We start from the raw sequence: 21,238 nt of genomic DNA on the forward strand, positions 1-21,238 counted from the left end.
ATATACTGGGACTGAGGGACTGCTTTGACTGCACCCACTGGGACTTTTTAAAGGCTCATGTTCTCACTGAGATCATCGATTTCTACTTACATTTCTTTCTGGGAAAAATGGGGATTACTTTGGAAACAGGAAGTATTTTCCCAATAAGCAGCCCTGGATTAGTAAATCACTCCAACATGTTCTCAGGCAGAAGAAGCTGTCTTGTTATGAGGGAGAGAAGAAAAAGATTGAGGCACAGAAACTTGTTGAAAGAGAGATAAAGCAGCTAAAATCAGGTGTAAAAGTAAAGCAGAGGATGAGCTGAATAAAGGACACTCAAGGCTGGCTTGGAAAGGAATGAAGTCCATGGTGGGGATGCAGGACAAGGAGCAAAGATGAATGTGATGCTGAATCAGCAGAAGACTTGGACTCATTTGATTCCAGCTTTGATATCATTGATTTCAATGAAGAGCTTTGTGATTGTAGCAAAGGGCTGGTAGCTCTGAGAGTCCCACTGATGAGGTGTTTGTGTGGAAATCTCTTAGTGGGACCAAAGAGAGAAAAAGCCCTGGTCCTGATGCTGTGGGAGGGAAATGATTGAAGTGTGCTGTGAGGAACTGACTGGGAGATTTTCACACATTTTCCAGTCCTCCTTGGAACAACAGGAAGTTCCCAGCATATGGAAACAAAGGTTAAGTGTCCTATGGCACTCAGTGATGATGGTGCTGTGGCCCCACCACCTCCACCTCTTTGTAAAGGAACTAACTGTCATCTGAAGCTTCAAATGGGACTAAGACTTCCTCCACTAGGTGGCAGTGTCTGATGAGAAAGTGTTAGTGGAGCTGGCCTGGAGTCAGAAACAGGAAGATGCAGGATTTGGGCTGAAATGGGGAAAAGTGGTTCGCACTAGTGCCTTAAAGCAAGAAGGTTGTAGGTTGAAGCTTGTTGGCCTTTCTGTGGAGGTTGGATGTTCTCCCACAGTCCAATGAAATGCTGCTTAGGTTCATTGGTGCTTCTAAATTGGCTGTAGGTGTGGATGTGAGAGAGTGCTTCTCTGTTGGCCCTGTGATGGACTGCTCACCTGTGCAGGTGGACCACGCCTCTTGCCCTATGACAGCTAGGGCACAGGCTGCAGCCCTGTGAGCCTAAGCTGAATAAACAGTTAGCAAAAATGATCCATAGATGGCCTGAAATCCCCCAGTTAGCAGTTTGGTAGATAGCTATGACATGCTAATCCCATCCAGCAGCTGTATTCTACCTGTAAGCTGATCCCTGCTGAGCCAAAGCACTTTTTCATATACAAATTACAACCTTTAATAGAAACCTATTGGTCAGCATCTTATTAGCCTGCTGTTAGCTTCATTCCACAGAAAACTGAGAGAAACTAACAGAGTTGATAAAGAATAAAGAGAAATGTGCTGATTTAAAGCCTTTGAAGTGCTTCAGATGATCTCTGTCCACTTCTGTCCACTCATTCATTCATGTAAGCTTTCTAATGCAGCTTTGATCTTCACAGTCTGCTTCATGAAACTCATTCTAACCCTGAATGTCAGAGTGTTCCTCCTTCTCTTTCCCATCATTCATGCTGGCAGTGGAGGAGATTTGGATGTTGGACTGTGTTTTGGATGATGTGTGTATGTTTGTGTTGGACTGCTGTCTGTAAAGCAAACGCACATTTTGCTTTGGATTTCAGTGTCAGACAGACTTTAAGGTGGAATGAAGAGTTGGAGAGTTTCACAGTGAATTATCCAGTGGAGGATTTTTCTTCTTCTTTGAAGGTTTGAAATGTGAACATTGTTCTGCTGCAGTCAATGGACTAAACCAGAGAAGAAGAAAACAGACTTTACCATGAAGATCCTCAGTGTGGATCAGTATAATATCAGCCTGATGTCTGCAGTTTAGTGTCAGCACAACTTTCACATCATATTCATCTCAGCACAACTAAAACATGCTGACTGACCTCAGAGTTTCAAGTCCACATCCTGGACTCTCCAGGAAACCACACAGATGCTTCACTCCTGAATCCTGGAGCTTGTTGTTGTAGCTCAGCTCCAGCTCTCTCAGATGGGAGGGGTTGGACTTCAGTGCTGCTGCCAGATAATCACAGCTGATCTCTGACAAACCACAGCTCTCCAATCTGTATAAAGAATGAAAGATGTAAGTTTATTAGACAAAGTGTGAGCTTGAAATCATTCAGTGTTTCATCATCTGTTCAGAGCTGAAGAAGGTTCAGAATGTAGAAGTTTAGAAAATGGAAACTCCAAACAGCTGACAGAGTTCATACGCCTTTGTCAGGGTCAAATTCAAGCAAGACCATGTGAAAATTAAAACACATCATCCTAGGTGAACTTAAACACCTTTGTTCCCCTTTTGTTAAGACATAGAAAAGTACACCACACAAAAATACTGCAAAAGGAAACGGTCGCCTTATATACATAGTGTATAAACTCAAAATGCACATTTCACTTCAAATTAAGATTAAGGCTTTGAACAGATCACATAGTTCAGTTCAACATATAAGACTTTAAGAATGCACAAGCATCTACTTAAAATCTATTTAATTTATCATCCATGATATTATTTTGTACAATTCCAATGTATTTTGTTCATCTCCCTTAAATAAACAGGCAGTCTTAAAGTATGAAATATTCATATACAAACACATATAAATGTGTGTACTGTCTCAGTGGCTGATAGTACCCCACAGGCCTCAGTGTGAGCTTGAAGACATTTATAATGTTTAAGTAGTTTAATGTGCAGGTGCTGACGATAAACACATTTTGAATGAAAGCCGGGGAACTTTGGTAGCACAGAAACAAGTGGCTATTCTTTGTGACTATATGGATCACTCACAATACCATTATTTCACACAAAGGCACCAAATTAATACTCAAAAAAGCTGCAGCAATACACACAAATATAAACAGTACTTGGTGACAACTTTGCTTTTAGCCTTTAACCCTTCTTGACTACTTTTGATGTGGCCTCTATATTTTACCTTTAAAAACAGTTTATCTTGCCAATCTGTTATTTTCTCATTTTGACCAACTGTATCAGCACAATTTATCTAAATTCAGACAAAATTTAAAATACAAGTAGAAAGTGATATTTTGACTGTAAAAACCACACACATGTTTAACGAATCATCTTCATAACTTGAAATGCAAATAGAGATTGTACACTTTTAAAAATACGCACACGTTTTGCAAACAACAAAGTTATATGGTACTATTTACCAAAAAATGCAGCCAAGGCTCAGACGTTTTTCATATAATCATTTCAAACTATTTACAGAACAATCAGGTGTCAAACAATAGTTTGTGTCACTCTAACACATATGAGAACAGCACAGGGATAAACCTGCAGGTCTGACAGCAGGTGTGTCACTCAGCGTTTACACTGCAATCTGCCTTTGTTGGCTTTAAGGCAGCAACTGTGACGATCACTAGTAGAACTGACACACAAAACAAAACAACAGCTACACACTAAATACACAAGACAACAAACTAACTTGAGACCAAACACGGTAAACGTCACAAATCTCTCACGTATCAAAACTCTCTCTCTCTTTCGCTCACTCGCTCTCTCTTGCCGGTCACTCCTAAAACTTCCCCCTTTTGCTAAACAACCAAATGTCATGTTTCCATATCATTTTTGATTGGTCGACATGGTACATTTTCCCACCTATAGGGCGTGATGTCACGGGAGATGGGCCACGCCCCCTTCCGCCATGACAGTAGGCCAGCCAAAGGATACCATTTCAGCTATGGATCGTACGTGTTGTGTTGTCGGTTGCAACGTTAGATCACACGATCGTGAAGGCAAGAAGCTGGATAACGGGCTCTCTTTTCATCGTTTTCCATCCTGGAGGCAACGTGAGGGATCCCATGTATCCGATATTACTAAACAAAGACGTCAGGCTTGGATTGCAGCGGTGAGACGAGCGGATATCGAGTTCTCTGCAATCCCCAGCTTTTTGTTGGTTTGCTCACGGCATTTTCTTTCCGGTGAGTTCTAAATTAATTCATATCACTCTTGAAAGGCTTTTAGTGTGATTTTCAACGTGCTGCGGTCATAGATAATGAGATAAAACATGCTAATGTGTGATGCTGCAGAACCACATCATGTCGACTGAGTAGCTTATGATTTGGCATTATTGCAGGCAAACCAGCATATGAAATGGATGTAACAAATCCAGACTGGGAACCAACACTGCACATGGGGCATGACGACATACCTGTATCAGACTCGGACCGGCACTCAAGGCGTACGCAACGGAAGCGAAAAAGAGCACCCATCGGAGGTAAACAACCCCCCCCCCCCCCCCCCCCTCTAAAAACATACTAAATTGCTATCACTGTACACTAATCCGCACATAACTTCCCGATGAATCACACACCTGTCATTGGAATATTGGTGTACATTTACCTTATGTCTAATTTTATCTTACAGGCTTTCGTTATGCAGCTGCAGAGTCTGAAGGTGTGCCCCGTGCAGAAGTGATTGATGAAGATCTGACAGAAGACCAACAGCAAAATCACAATGTCATGGAGGCAGTGGACAGCAGTTGTGTTGGACAAGTGGAGGTTGAGGTACCAGCTGCAAATGTGGATATACTGAAGAAATGTAAACCTTTTAAAATGATGACAGATTACAAACTCTCAGCTGTGTCTGTAATCAAACCTCTGTAACTTTGCTTCACTTCAGCAGCATCAGCTCATGTTCACATGTTGATTCATGGTTTGCTTCAGTTTTTGATGGACTGCAGAATATTTTGAAGGTTATCTGCTATAAAAAGCCAGAACAGGAAAATCTGCTTCATGTGTTTCTGTTTGATCCTCAGTGACTTTGACACAAAGGCCTCTGCTGTGATGATCACACCTCTGATCAAGTCTCACAGTGTCAGCTTTGTTTTTATACATATGGATATGTGCTGATAAATGATCAGAGTTATAATATTTCCCACTGTCTGCTGTGTGCCGTGACCTTTGACCTGCTAAAGACAGTCAGCTGTGGATTATTCATTGTTGTGTCTGATACTTAGAACTGTGAGGAAGAACACTACACAGTTAATCAGGGTCCCCTCTCTCTGAATCAGGGAAGGTGGGCAGGCCGCGTGTGGGCCGCGGGCCATACGTTGAGTATCACTGTTTGAAATGTGAACATTGTTCTGCTGCAGTCAATGGACTAAACCAGAGAAGAAGAAAACAGACTTTACCATGAAGATCCTCAGTGTGGATCAGTATAATATCAGCCTGATGTCTGCAGTTTAGTGTCAGCACAACTTTCACATCATATTCATCTCAGCACAACTAAAACATGCTGACTGACCTCAGAGTTTCAAGTCCACATCCTGGACTCTCCAGGAAACCACACAGATGCTTCACTCCTGAATCCTGCAGCTTGTTGTTCCAGCTCAGCTCCAGCTGTCTCAGATGGGAGGGGTTGGACTTCAGTGCTGCTGCCAGATAATCACAGCTGATCTCTGACAAACCACAGCCCCACAATCTGTATAAAGAATGAAAGATGTAAGTTTATTAGACAAAGTGTGAGCTTGAAATCATTCAGTGTTTCATCATCTGTTCAGAGCTGAAGAAGGTTCAGAATGTAGAAGTTTAGAAAATGGAAACTCCAAACAGCTGAAGCCAACAGGAAGCAGCTTCAAACAAACACAACAAGAGAAAAAACTCTGAATATTTCACATTAAAGTCGTACATTTCTCACAAAGCTCAATTATGTGACAGACATTTCATCCCATGTCAGTTTGGCCTCATCCTGGGCCGGATTATCCAGCACACACTCTGACCACAGGCCCAGGGGCCACGCACAGCTGGGCTCCATCCAAGAGACAGGAAACAAACCAACACAATAATAAAAAGCACCATGTGATCTTCTTACATCTTCAAGACAAACATAGTAAAAACATGAGCATATTTGTTTCCTGATAAAATGATGTGACAGGTAGAACAGAGTAAAGTGGTGGTGTTACAGCCTTTCTCCCCTCTGCTGCCGAGGCTGTTAGTCTCTCCCAAACTCAGCTACAGGACTTCCAAATGAATGAAAGCAGCAGAAGTGGCTTTACAAATGAAAGAGGAAGAGGAGAAGAAGAGGAGAGGGAGGCCACCCTGACCATCACTCCAGCTGAAAACATCACACTTCCATTAAAGTTGGTGAGGAAATGTTGAGCAGGATGAGCTGCTGGCTAATCTGGAGGCTGTAGCAGCAGCTCACAGTCACAGTGGATTTCCACTCATGAAAAAGCTCTGGCTGCTTCATTTCTCATCTCATATCAGAGACTTTAATGCTTCACTGAAGCTGTACTGTGATGCTTCCATATTCCAGTGAGGCCTCCATAATGATTTCAGCTGTTCTGTACACACACTGTGTGCCCTGTATGGCTCAAAGTCTCTGCAGCCTGTTTTTATCTGCTATCATCAGATCTTCATCATCCTCATTCACATCCCTCACACACTCTACAGCCTCATCAGCACTGACTTCATCTTCACTGACTGATGGAGCACAACATGAACCTGTGGAGGCTGAAACACTGTCCTGTCAAACATCTCCCCGTCACCACTCCACTTCTGTCAGCCTTTAAATGAACCCTGCTCAAGTCTGTCACTTCTGTTTGGAGCCAAAAGGAAAAACTGTTGTTCAGTCGTTTGGAAAGACAACATTTCTGAAAGCACTCAAACTTCTTCACATTTGTCTTCAGACACATCCTGAACATTTAGGAACTGAAGAAAGTTTCAAACATCAATCAAAGACCTGAAATATAGAAAAACAACAACAGCCGCAGTCAGTGAACTCACCTCAGAGTCTCCAGTCGACAGTTTGGACTCTCCAGTCCAGCACACAGAAGCTTCACACCTGAATCCTGGAGGTCTTTATTTCCACTCATGTCCAGCTGTGTCAGATGGGAGGGGTTGGACTTCAGAGCTGAGGCCACAACTTCACAGTGAGACTCTGAGAGTCGACACTGAGTCAGTCTGTGATGATAGAAAATATAAAATGTGTTATTATAAAAGCAGAAAATCTGCATTATAAACACAGACTGAATGTATATGAAGACAAAACAGAGTGAGGTCATAATCTGATGAATCTGCTCTTCACATCTGTGCTTCAGCTCCTCTTACTGTGTTTGACATGACACAACGATTGAGTCTCTCTCAGACCTGCAGACTTTTAATGAGAATCTTTGTTTGGCTTTAATCTGCAGATGAAGGAGGAAGATGGTGTCACATTTAGGCTTCCATAATGTCCACAGTCTGTCACTGAGATCTGATCCAGAGTCAGAGTGAAGACACACATTTGGACTGTTTCCTGTTTTGACTCCAGAACATTTTGAATGAGTTCAGCTCAGTGAAGAGTTCCAGCTGGAAAGATGATCTCTGTTTGCTACCTGCTGTCAGGTACGACTGTTCACGTCCACACGCAGGAAAAACCTGCTGACTGTTACCAAACGGAGCAGAAATCTCATCACTGGACAATAATGATGAATGAACTCAGAGCTGCTGATATCAGATCTGATTTCAGGGGAACTAAACACAGAAATGATTGGCTCATTTTAGCTTTCTGAGCCATTATCTGCTGCTGTGTCGCTAGTTGGCAGAAAATGATTTGTATTCCTGTTCAGGGCTTCAGTGTTTATGAGTCCAGATCCAGGTGACAGCAAGTCAAAATGATGTTACCTGTCTGTGTCCAGCAGCAGCCTGTATTCACTTTGAATATTGTTATAACCTGACATGGATCAGTTTGTCTTTGATTGGTTTGTAAAGGTCACTGTTTCCATTGGACCTGAGTGACGTACAACGACAGAGAGGGAGAGAAAGGAGAGAGAGGATGGAGACAGCAAAGAGAGAGCAAACACAAACAGGTGAGAGTGGACAGGTGACCAAGGTCAGCAACCAATCAGAGAGCTTCTGTTTGACCCACAGTCACTGATGATGACTGCACATAACCAAGCAGTGTGTTACTCTGATATCAAATATGGATCCTGCTCTTATAATAATGATCATCAGATGATGTTATTGTGTTATTTTGTAGCTGAATACGATGTTTGTGTGATTATCAGTGAAAGAAGCAGTGAGGAGGATGGAGAGAGAGAGAGGACAGAGGGTGAAGTTAGAAACACTAAAAGGATTTTTCATGGATTTCATGGATGATTTGAGTGATTTCCAGCAGGACACTTAAACATGTCAGTGGACGTCCTAAAGAACATATTCACTGATATGAAACGTGTCATTGAACAGGATTAATATCAGTGGAAACATGGTGGACACAGCTGTGACTGCATGGATGTGACACACTTCAAATCTGTTCTCCACTCTTGGATTTGGGATCCATGGAGCTGCTGCTGAGTCTGTACAATAAAGGAATGGTGTGGAAGGTTGCAGCGTACGGACACAAACACTTTGTGGTTACAATCTGATTTTATTTTCAAAATTAAACTACTAACCTACACTGATCAATGATGTTAATGATCACATCTGGACTCACCCAGCCTTTCTGCAGTTCCTCACAGCTGGAATCAGTCGCTGTCGTCCCCACTCTGATGTGTTGTACTTCTGCAGGTCCAACTCATCCAGAACCTCCTCTGACATCTGCAGCATGAAGGCCAGAGCTGAGCACTCGATCTCAGAGAGTTTCTTCTCTGATCTGTTCTCTGACTTCAGGAACTCTTGGATCTCCTGAAATAATGAGAGGTCGTTCATCTCCATCAGACAGTGGAAGATGTTGATGCTTCTGTCAGGAGAGATTTCATCACTGTTCATCTCCTTCAGGTTGTTGATGACTCTCTGGATGGTTCCATAACTGATCTCTGTCTGACCCAGCAGACCTACTAAGAGTCTCTGGTTGGACTCCAGACAGAGGCCATGAAGGAAGCGAACAAACAGGTCCAGGTGGCCATTTTTACTCTCGAGGGATTTCTCCATGACTTTAGTCAAAAAGACATCCAGTGATGTGAAGCTATAAGACTTGAACTTGTTCTTAAAAAAATATCTGGTTTTGTTTTCTTCTCGGAAATTCCCTAGAAAACCTTCTACCACCTCTGTCTTCCTGTTGGTGTGACAGTGGAACATGTAGACTGCAGCCAGAAACTCCTGAATGCTCAGATGAACAAAGCAGTAGACTGGTTTCTGGAAGATCACACACTCTCTTTTGAAGATCTCTGTACAAACTCCTGAGTACACCGAGGCCTCTGTCACATCCAGACCACACTGCTCCAGGTCTTCTTGGTAGAACATGATGTTTCCTTTCTCCAGATGTTCAAACGCCAGCCTCCCCAGCTTCAGAAGAACTTCCCTGTCAGCCTCCGTCAGCTCCTGTGGACTCGTCTCACGTCCCTCATGGTACTTGTTCTTCTTCTTCTTTGTCTGAACCAGCAGGAAGTGTGAGTACATGTCAGTCAGGGTCTTGGGCAGCCCTCCTCTCTGCTCTGTAGTCAACATGTGCTCCAGAACTGTAGCAGTGATCCAGCAGAAGACTGGGATACTACACATGATGTGGAGGTTCCTGGATGTCTTCATGTGGGAGATGATTCTGCTGGACAGCTCTTCATCACTGAATCTCCTCCTGAAGTACTCCTCCTTCTGGGCGTCAGTGAAGCCTCGTACTTCTGTTAGCCTGTCAACACATGTAGGAGGGATCTGATTGGCTGCTGCGGGTCGGGAAGTTATCCAGACGAGAGCCGAGGGAAGCAGATTCCCCTGGATGAGGTTTGTCAGCAGCTGGCTGACTGATGACTTCTGTGTGACATCAGACAGCAGCTTCCTGTTGGTGAAATCCAATGAAAGTCTGCTTTCATCCAGGCCGTCAAAGATGAACAAAAGCTGAGAGACAGCCAGCTTCTCTGCTGTGACCTTCTGTAATGTTGGATGGAAAACATGGAGCAGCTCCAGAAGACTGTACTGCTCATCTCTGATCAGGTTCAGCTCCCTGAATGAAAGCAGAACCACCACACTGACATGTTGGTTCTCCAAGCCCTCTGCCCAGTCCAGAGTGAACTTCTGCACTGAGAAGGTTTTTCCAACACCAGCCACGCCGTTGGTCAGAACCACTCTGATGGGTCTCTGTTGGTCAGGTAAGGCTTTAAAGATGTCCTGGCACCTGATTGGAGCGTCATGGAGGGCGTCCATCTTGGAAGCTGTCTCCAGCTGCCTCACCTCATGTTGGGTATGAACCTCTTCACTCTGTCCCTCTGTGATGTAGAGCTCAGTGTAGATGGTGTTGAGGAGGGTTCTACTTCCTGTTTCATCACTTCCTTCAGTCACACGTTCACATCTCCTCCTCAGACTGATCTTATGTTCATCTAAAACCTCCTGCAGACCAACATCTGCTGAAAGAAAGAAAAACAATGAGACTAAAGAGAAAGAAAACTCTTCAATGTCTGAACAACACAAGAAGTCCAGTTTTCAGAAATGAGTCCATCAGCAGACAGATGTTCAGTCTTACTTTGTACACAGCTGCTCTGACTGGCTGTCTGCAGTCCAGCTCTGCTTCTGGATCTTTCTCCACACTGTGCAGAAGCTCTGATGGTGACACAGAAAAGTCACAGTGGAGATACTTCTGTCCACCTTTGATTAGACTCATTATAAAAAGGAAAACAAAGTTTGAACACAGTCATGTTTCCAGTTCACTGACTTACATTTATTCCATGGACACTCACTCTAACCTGAACCAAAGCTACAACCCAACATTGTTGAGGCCTCATCTCCTCCTTTCCTGACTGTAGAGGTTAAATATGCAACAACCAACAAATAAAAGAATTTGGTTCATTTCAAAGAAATTCACACGGTGACCAAGTAAAGTAACCGTAGTAAAGGAGACAACATCCCGTTGATGGTGGGATTATTTGAAAGATTTGCTTTAGTCACGTCACCAAATGCAGTTGAACCACCCGTGGATCCATGTTTGACCATTCTACCACTCTGAGCTCTGCTTTTGAATCATTTTATTATTATCATCATTCATTTATTCATTCTTTGGAGGGGGGCTATTTCCTAATGCCGCCCTAATAAGCTGATGTTCAAGGGGAAATATAACAGAAACTCTTTCAGTGTTATTCATTAATAAATTAACAGATAAACTGTGAAGAAGAAAAAAACTGAGATTTAAAGGAGAGAGTGAGAAACTTGATCATCCATCCTCATAATACATGTTTATCAGTATCTGCTGTGACCATACTGCAGTAATAACTACAAGTCTACATTTCTGTGACTGTTGATCAATCACAGCAGGAATCTGAGCTCATCTCTGCACACAGAGCAGCCTCAGCTCTGGGATAAACTGCTCGCTTCACGTCCTTCTCAGCTCACAGACACTCATCCTGATATTTTCCTTTAACATTTGATGGTATAATTCATCTGAGTTTACACTTTATCTGCATAAATACAGAAAAACAGACCCAAACACCAGAAACCATCAGTTTCACCATGTAGAATATATTGTTGTTTCCTTGCTTTTAATTCAGAGAAAAACTCTGATTTAGATTTTCTCTGTTCTCTTTGCCACAGCCCATCCCAGCAGCAGCTGAAGCAGCTGACTGTCACAACACTGAATAACACTGTAGGAGGAATTTCAGAGGTCAGTAAAGCTCCAGTTTCAACATCAGTTAATTAATCATAGTTCATCATAAATGTGAACCTGGCTGGCACACATGTTAATGTTAGCCATTTAAATATTAGCAGTTAGCTGAGGCCACAAGAAGAAGAGGCCCTAGAAGAACAATGGATGATAAGATTAGATTTTCAAGACTAGGCAGAGACGTGTTTTCCTTTACTGTCTCTTACAGAGGAGGGAGCAGATACCAGACGAGGTCACGGAGGTACGGGGAGGATTCGCAGCAGACAGCAAGACTGCCACGTCCATGCGAGAGAGCGATGGCTACGATAATCTCTGTTTTTAAGATAAGAGATAAGATAAGATAGAACTTTATTAATCCCTCGGGTGGGTTCCTCTGGGAAATTCGACTTCCAAAAAGCACAGCAACGACCGAAGTTACAGTTACAGAATTGTTTTATTATATATATATATATATATATATATATATATATATATATATATATATATATATATATATATATAAAACACCCAGCACGCCCCTGCGGGCGGTTTATCCTTCAAGCTCGGGTCCTCTACCAGAGGCCTGGGAGCTTGAGGGTCCTGCGCAGTATCTTAGCTGTTCCCAGGACTGCGCTCTTCTGGACAGAGATCTCCGATGTTGTTCCCGGGATCTGCTGGAGCCACTCGCCTAGCTTGGGAGTCACCGCACCTAGTGCTCCGATTACCACGGGGACCACCGTTACCTTCACCCTCCACATCCTCTCGAGCTCTTCTCTGAGCCCTTGGTATTTCTCCAGCTTCTCGTGTTCCTTCTTCCTGATATTGCTGTCATTCGGAACCGCTACATCGATCACTACGGCCGTCTTCTTCTGTTTGTCTACCACCACTATGTCCGGTTGGTTAGCCACCACCATTTTGTCCGTCTGTATCTGGAAGTCCCACAGGATCTTAGCTCGGTCATTCTCCACCACCCTTGGGGGCATCTCCCATTTTGACCTCGGGACTTCCAGGTTATACTCGGCACAGATGTTCCTGTACACTATGCCGGCCACTTGGTTATGGCGTTCCATGTATGCCTTGCCTGCTAGCATCTTGCACCCTGCTGTTATGTGCTGGATTGTTTCTGGGGCATCTTTACACAGCCTGCACCTGGGGTCTTGCCTGGTGTGATAGACCCCAGCCTCTATGGATCTTGTACTCAGAGCTTGTTCTTGTGCTGCCATGATTAGTGCCTCTGTGCTGTCTTTCAGTCCAGCTTTGTCCAGCCACTGGTAGGATTTCTGGATATCAGCCACCTCCTCTATCTGCCGGTGGTACATACCGTGCAGGGGCCTGTCCTTCCATGATGGTTCCTCGTCTCCCTCCTCTTTCTTGGGTTTCTGCTGCCTGAGGTATTCACTGAGCACTCGGTCAGTTGGGGCAATCTTCCCAATGTATTCTTGGATGTTCCTTGTCTCATCCTGGACTGTGGTGCTGACACTCACCAGTCCCCGGCCCCCTTCCTTCCGGTTAGCGTACAGCCTCAGGGTGCTGGACTTGGGGTGAAACCCTCCATGCATGGTCAGGAGCTTTCTTGTCTTTATGTCAGTGGCTTCTATCTCCTCCTTTGGCCAGCTTATTACCCCAGCAGGGTACCTGATCACGGGCAAGGCGTATGTGTTGATGGCCCGGATCTTGTTCTTACCATTCAGCTGACTCCTCAGGACTTGCCTGACCCTCTGCAGGTACTTGGTGGTTGCAGCCTTTCTAGCGGCCTCTTCATGGTTCCCATTTGCCTGCGGGATCCCCAGGTACTTGTAACTGTCCTCTATGTCTGCAATGTTGCCTTCTGGTAGTTCAATCCCCTCAGTTCTGACTACCTTCCCTCTCTTTGTTACCATCCGACTACACTTCTCCAGTCCGAACGACATTCCAGTGTCATTGCTGTATAGCCTGGTAGTGTGGATCAGTGAATCGATGTCTCGTTCACTCTTGGCATACAGCTTGATGTCATCCATGTACAGGAGGTGGCTGACAACTGCTCCGTTCCGTAGTCGGTATCCGTAGCCAGTCTTGTTAATGATAGCAGCTGGATAGCGTAGTAGCAGCTGGATAGCGTAGTAGCAGCTGGATAGCGTAGTAGCAGCTGGATAGCGTAGTAGCAGCTGGATAGCGTAGTAGCAGCTGGATAGCGTAGTGGTTAAACTACACGCCTTTGGAACAGAGGATCGCAAGTTCGATTCCTGCCTGGGGCGTCTGTATCCAGTAAGGGTCCTAAGGCTAGACCCCCTATGCTAAGCAAGCCTACCGCAGACATGAGCGAGACAGATAAATATGAAGGCATGCCGGCTCGGACGTCGCCCGGATCAACAAGGTCCGTGTCAGGTGTTGAGGAACCAGGGCACCCTGACGAAAAGTGGGCTACTGGAACAAGAAGGCATCGGTGGGCAAGGGACGAAAACAGGGCGTTGTTGGAATGCTACTACGCAAGTAACCCCAGCGGAAGGGGCTACATGAATAGGATGAGGGACCTATGGATATATATATATATATATATATATATATATATACACACATATATAAATACAGAGACAAATATAAATAAAATATACAAAGGGGATAAATAGAATAAATAGGAATAAAAAATAAAATAAAAATACAATGTCTCCCTATATAATGTTGTACAGCCCATGTGAGGGTTATCCTCTCTGTGAACCAGATGCTTGATTTCACACAGAGGTCCACCAACTGAATTTGATCAGTTATGGAACGATTTACCTCGACAGGCTCCTTCACTCGCTCCTTTAAAACACACTTTTACTCCCAGTGTGACATGTTGACTCACTACCTCAGACAGCTTAAAATAGTCTTTTTGTTTTTTGGTGCTGCCTAAAAGAACCGTGAAATATCTGTCCTATATACAGTTATGTTCATATATTTTTGTGCTACATCAGGAAACTCAAAAACATAGTTTTTAATATTTTAATCCTTATTTTTAAAACTTTTTTTGTCATTTTTCTGAATAACACTTTAGGAGGAACGTCTTGATGCATTCTCAATCATCCAGGAAAGTAAATCTCCAAAAGTTGATTCTCTTCATCTGGACGTAGCGTAAATGTGTCCCAGCTGGACTTTTGTCAAAGCTGGAAAGGCTCCTAAAGAAAGTTCCAGTCGATCCAGGAGAGAAGGACAACCGCTGCCTAAGAGAAAACCTGTAGCTATCCCATATGTGTCAGGAGTGTCGGAGCAGCTGAGTCGCATTTTTTCTAAACACTGGGTCTCTGTGGCTTTTAAACCCCAAAACACGCTGCGCCAAAAACTGGTCCACCCCAAGGATCGGGTCCCCCGACACAAACAGAGTAACATAGTGTAGCTGTTAAGTGCAGGAGGATTGGCAGGATTTATACATCGGGGAAACCAAACAACCTCTGGCTACAACACAGAAGAGCCACCTCGTCAGGCCAGGACTCTTCAGTCTATTTACACCTACAGGCCAGTGGACACTCTTTCAATGATGAGGATGTAACATCCCGGACAGGGAGGAACGCTGGTTTGAAGGCGGAGTCAAGGAGGCCATTTACGTGAAAAGGGAAAGACCATCTCTGAATTGAGGAGGGGGCCTAAGGGTACATCTGTCACCATCTTACATGCTGTGATTGCAGCCGTTCCCCAACTCTCTGTGAATGGTACTCATGACCATTGATCAGTGGTTGTTGATCAATGGTCATGAGAATTGCATAATTAAGATTAAGGAACTGACCTCACAGCCCATTGTTCCTTCAGTGGGCTGGTTTCAGTCATCATGCAAATGTCCTGTTTATAAGATTGAATCCTGCAGTCAGCTGAGACTGAAGGAGTCACCTGGATGAGAGACGAAATGTTTCTCCCACAAAACGCTACGTCCAGATGAACAGAATCAACTTTTGGAGAAAGAAGTTGAATCAGTATTTCAGCTTTAAGAGGGTATTTTAACACAAACATCAGTCCTTCTACTTAAGTATGTTTGACACTTTGTTTACGCCTAAATTAACTTTACTGTTAACCAGTTTTCATGTTTCTGTAATCCACCAGTGTGCTCATGCTTTTTTAATTGAAAACATATTTTAATGATCAAATATAATTATGTTTGTTATTTGTGGATTTTAAATGTCCTTGACAGAGACAGATGATGATCATTATCCTGCACTGTGCTCTCAGGTTTGGTCGAGCTAGCACAAAGAATGGCTATGTTGAACTTCCTCCTGAGATCTACACTAAGAAGTGAGTCCAACATTAGCAGGGTCTCTTTCCTTTATCTGATTCACTTTAGCATTCACAGTCACGTGAAGCTTGTTATTAACTCGATAAGTCAACCCAGGGTTTCAGCTGAGCGCTCACATGAAACACATGGTGTTGACAGCATCTGATCAATCATATTCATGGAGACGTGTATCAGCAACAGAGCAGCTGAGTTTGCAGAAGGAAGTCAAACTAAACCACAGGAACAATATGAGGAGATTACACACATAATAAAATACTAGCAGTAACACAACTGCTGCAGACAAATCAGTCGTGTGATCGTGTGTGAGAGGAGAAGGACTGTAAAGGAGTTTGGTGTTAAAAGCTCTGTATGAATGTGGGAGACTTTGAAGGGCTTTAAAAAGGCCAATATAAAATAAAAGGCAGCAAAATTGCTGAGTGTGAAAGTCACCAGACTTATCAGAGCTCTGTGATTAAGACCTGTAAGAACACCTGTTTGTACTTGTTGGCATTATATCAAACACACACGTATATTAAGCCTTTGTTTGAACTCTGGTTGAATTTGTTACTTTCAGACTGTGAAACATCACAGAGGCTGCAGCTGCAGATCTTTTATTCACCTGGAAATTTACTTTAAATGTTAGATGGAAAATGTATTGCTCAGTTTCACCAAAGTAAGAACAAGAATCCATAAACCTTCATAAAGACAAACATCTCCCAGAACATTGAGCTGCTGAAGTGTCACTGAAGGGAAAAACTATTTGTCCTCCTCCATCCAGCAACACCTGAAACACCTGAGTGGAAGCTCCTCCCTACACTGTGTTTGAAGCAAAGCACAAAGGAGACACCTGCTGGAGCAGCTGGAGTCCTACAGACACTCAGCCTCTTCACTACACAAACACCTCCTACAACATCCACTCTTTCCACTCTGACTGCTGTGTTTGTGGAAACACTCCAACACACACCGCTTCACATACCAACATAGAAATGTGTGAAAAAGAGCTGAGCTGATATTAAACATGAGGATTTATTCAAAAATACAGAGTCAGGAACAACATCTAGACACACATTACCTCTCAGCAGCAGAAGAACAGCCTTTAAAGTTTATAACAGCATCCTTCGACCTGTTGCTCTTTAAGGAAACACAGCTGGGTTCAGGTCCAGGAGATTCTGGCCTCTTATTGATCCTAAAAGAAAAACAATAAATGTAACAGCTTCATGAGACAGGAAGGAAAAACTGGAAATATTAAATTAAAGACATGATGAACAATCTCATAAAAATAATGTACTTACTCTTTGTCACATAACAGTCTTTTGTTAAATTTTACACCAACATCCTTCGACCTGTTGCTCTTTAAGGAAACACAGCTGGGTTCAGGTCCAGGCTCTGGATTAGTTTCAGGGTTATGTCCAGCTGAGCCTGGTACGCCCCACAGCTCTGGGCTTTAAAACAACACACACAGAGGTATGAGTGTGAATAATGATGGAGCAGTGATGTGAGTGCTGAGCTGTGACATGGAGAAGAGTCATGGACAGTTAGAGATGGTCATCTCACCTCTGAGCTTTGGTCTGGCTCTCATGTTCCCCACACAGAGTGCTTTTAGAGGGAGGGACTCCCTCCTCTCTGTCCTCACACTGATCCATGCTGCTGAAAACATCCAGATGAACAGAATCAACTTTTTGGGGATTTACTGGATGATTGAGCATCAAGACACTTTTTAATATTTTACTAATTTCTGAAGCTTTTTACCAACTTTGTTCAAATTGGTCTGCTGTCATTTTATTGTTGACAAAAAGAGATTTTGAGTTTGAGTGTTGACGTTTCCATGTGGGACTGTTGCTGCAACACCAGGATGTTACTACAGAATACACTTTATATTGTGAGCACTTGGATGTTAGTCCAGTGGTCCTAAACTGACACACCTGCACCTGGATTCATTCTGACCAGATTTTAGCCCAACAGTGTTTCATACTTAATACATCAGACACAAACTCTGCAGCTGTCATTGTCATCAACTGCTACTATGTAAGGAGTTGTTTTGATCGAAACTATATGTGACGTAGCAGAAATATATATACACATGCAGCTTGTGATTTTTTTTCAGAGCTGTGGGTGCATGATAGCGCCTAACAGTTCTCCGTTCCCGGGAATGTAAAATAAAGATCATTTTTTGAGTTTGACCACTTTGAGCCCAGTTTTTCTTCGCCGCCAAAAGAATGCAAAGAACTGAATTTAATAAGACGATCAACTGCGCCACAACATTCACGAAAGCAAAAGTAAAAGCGACGGAAGGAAACGCCCAGAGAGGCGTTTGAGGGACGGTCAGAGTCAGGAACCTCAGAAACGCATCAGGCTGGAGTTTAATTCTGTTTTCATCTTTAGAAACATCTGGAAATAGTTATAAAAACGCTGCGTAATAAAGAAAAATAGTGTAGATTAGTTTGAGTTGTGTTTAGCTGAGCTGTGTCTTTAATCTGAAGTTCATTTTGTGGAGGAGCAGCAAGACTTTCAGTGTTACTCTCAGAGAAAGCCTCCCAAATGTCTGTTGTCTTAATAGTGGAATTATCTGGAAAATGAACCAGTTCTTATGAGCTGCTTTTCTGTATGAGCAGTCACAGCATTTTATACAGCGTGCTTCATTCACACAAGCACTTCTTTTTCTAACAATGACACTATGATGGATGCATCGGAGAGCAAGTCGGGGTTCCACATCTTGCCCAAGGATACCGTGGCGTGCAGACTGGAGCAGCCAGGGATCAAACCTCCAACCTTCCAGTTAGTAATTCTACCTGCTGAGCTACAGTCTGTACTTCCTGAACAACACACCCTCCTTTTGTTTCTTTATTTCCAGTAGCAACCAGGACCATAATGAACCCTGACTCCCACAGACACTCAGGATCCACCTGCCCAGTAAGTCACCCGCTAACTGCAACTATCAGAGCCCTGACCTTCTGCAGAGACGAGTCACACTGAACACAGCAAGTGTCCCTGCTCTCAGATACAAAATCTGCCTTTAAAAGTTCAGAGTAATGAAATCAGCAGTTCTGATTCTAGAATCTGTAGTCTCACACACATGTGCAGAGCACTTTTGTTGTTTTGGTTCACATCAGGTGATATTCTGCTGCAAACAACTAATGAGAACATTTTATGAAAGCTTTGAGTGTCCATCAGGATCCTGTAGAAACAGCTTCCATGTCAAAGATCAATATTCTGAATTCTGTTTTGAAAGAAAAAGATTTCTAGAAAATTCTCTAAAGAATTCACCATCTGTTTTGTTTTCTAAAACAGATGGTGTTTTAGAAGCTACCTGGTTTCTCCACCGGTTTTTCTTTATTTTTTTTAAGGAGGTCTGGTTTCCCCACCAGTTTTTTAATTATTCTAAGGAGGTCTGGTTTCTTCGCCAGTTTTTAAGGAGGGTTAAGGATGCTTGCTCCACCGAAAGGAGGTTTTTCCTCTGCCGCTGAGGGCGTTGAGTGTTTGGTTTATCCACCAATATGTAAGGAGGATAGAGCTCTCATTGGTGGGTAAACGCACGTGTGAGCGAGTGCGGGCCAGATGTGGTCTGTGTGAGTGTGACTGATTGTTGTCTTGTAATGGGGAATAAACTGGGTAATTCTGCCTTGAAAGGGGATGGAATACATTGCAAAGTATTCACTGGGCAGCACGTAGTATGTAGATCATTGAAGGAAGAAAGTAATGAATTTGTGCACAAAGCAGATGGAACAGTGAGTGTGACTGTGTCTGACGTCACTGTGTGTGTGAGACACAGAGAGGTGTGAAAGACAAACATCCACACTCAGCCTGCAGTTCTGTTCTGTGATTCTACATTTGACTATCCGTTGAGTTTGGTGTGCACTTCTGCTTTGTTCAGATGCATTTAGATACATCACCTCCACTCTGGGTGGCTGTAGCTCAGGTGGCAGAGCAGGTCAGCCACTAATCAGAAGGTCGGTGGTTCGATCCCAGGCTGCACCCTGGCTGCATGCCAAATATCCTTGGGCAAGATACTAACCCCGTGTTTGCCTACTGGTGGTGGTCAGAGGGCCCGGTGGCGCCTGTGTCCGGCAGCCTCGCCTCTGTCAGTGCGCCCCAGGGCAGCTGTGGCTACAATGTAGCTTGCTATCGCCAGTGTGTGAATGTGTGTGTGAATGGGTGGATGACTGAATGTAGTGTAAAGCGCTTTGGGGTCCTATGGACTAGAAAAGCGCTATACAAATGCAGGCCATTTACCATCTCCTGTCTTTCCTTCTCTACCATTGCCTCCTAACTGCGGATGGGCACCGGTATCTGATGTCATTATGGCACCGGGTCTGACATAAACGGTAGTAACCAGACTGAAAAGCAGTGCACATTTTGGTGCTTTTTTTCCTGAGATGTCATACACTTTGGATTCTAGCCAATCATTTTACCTTTCCAAGGATAGTAGGCGGGCCCCGGTACGTATGTTCTTTTAGAGCAGAGCGACAGATTAAAAATGCCAAAGGCTAAGCGGTCAAAGTCTGGCTGTACTTCACAGCAAAAGATGCAAACTCAGCAGCCTGCAACAAGTGCTTTAAGCTGATACTGTGCAAAGGAGGTAACACCTCGAATCTGGTGAAACAGGGAGGCTGTAGCTCAGGAGGTAGAGCTGGTCACCTACTGGTCGGAAGGCTGATGGTTCGATCCCAGGCTCCTCGTGCCAAGTATCCTTGGGCAAGATACTAACCCCAACTTGCTCTCCACATTCGGAGTGTGAATGTACTTAGAAAGCACTGAGTACAGATAAAGTGCTGGTGTGATTGGGTGAATGTGGCATGTTGAGTACTCTGGGAGAGTAGAAAAGCGCTATATAAGAATCAGTCTGTTTACCATGAAACACCCGGCGACGCATAGTGGGTTTTTTTTTAAAGCCGAGAAATGCACCGTATTTGATAGCTTCCTGCAAGACCTCACACCGAGCACAACTACTGCGGGTGTGGTGCCTGTTATCGGACACGGAGTTAGCAACATCCCCCAAGAACCTGAAGAGGAGAGTCCTGGCCCCTAGCCCTGCCAGAGGAGCAGAAATGATGAGGATGATGACGGCAGCAGCAGCCGTTCTGCTCTGCGTGTGTAGCTTAATGTTGTTTGTGTGTAATTTACGTTGAGTAGGCTAACCACGTTATTACATTAATGTAAGGTGAACAAGCAAACACCGTTGTAGTTACATGCTGCTGTCTTCTTGTTTGATAGAGTGATACCATATATGCCCTATAGCTGCACAAAAGGCTAACATTGTTATCTTTTTACAAAAAAAACAACAAAACATGAGCGGTTTCAGGACAAAGTTTGTGTTCTCCATTCTTTAAGCACCGGTTCCAACCAAAGGAGGTATCTTGTATCAACAGAAAAGGCTAACTTGGTTATCATTTTGCAGAAAAAAAGAGACTGCTAAAAATAAAAACATGAGAGGTTTTTGGACAAAGTTTGTGTTCTCCATTCTTTAATCACTGATTC

At 43.6% G+C, this 21,238-nt stretch overlaps 2 protein-coding genes across 2 annotated transcripts in view; both read right to left on the reverse strand.

Moving 5' to 3' along the window:
- The window catches only part of LOC113017536 (protein NLRC3-like), a 90,048-nt gene extending 78,198 nt beyond the window's left edge, over positions 1 to 11,850 (reverse strand). The window contains exons 1-3 of the mRNA XM_080299705.1: positions 11,772 to 11,850; positions 8,479 to 10,369; positions 6,792 to 6,968 (exon numbers count right to left, since the gene is read on the reverse strand). Of these exons, the coding sequence (XP_080155831.1) occupies positions 6,792 to 6,968; positions 8,479 to 10,369; positions 11,772 to 11,850 (2,147 nt within the window). The remainder of the gene's footprint in view (positions 1 to 6,791; positions 6,969 to 8,478; positions 10,370 to 11,771) is intronic.
- LOC145422992 (NACHT, LRR and PYD domains-containing protein 12-like) overlaps positions 1 to 21,238 on the reverse strand; it is a 436,730-nt gene that overhangs the window by 351,524 nt on the left and 63,968 nt on the right. The gene's annotated exons all lie outside the window — the stretch shown is intronic.

The sequence above is a fragment of the Astatotilapia calliptera genome, chromosome 3 (genome assembly GCF_964374335.1).
Source record: "Astatotilapia calliptera chromosome 3, fAstCal68.1, whole genome shotgun sequence".
Taxonomy (NCBI): domain Eukaryota; kingdom Metazoa; phylum Chordata; class Actinopteri; order Cichliformes; family Cichlidae; genus Astatotilapia; species Astatotilapia calliptera.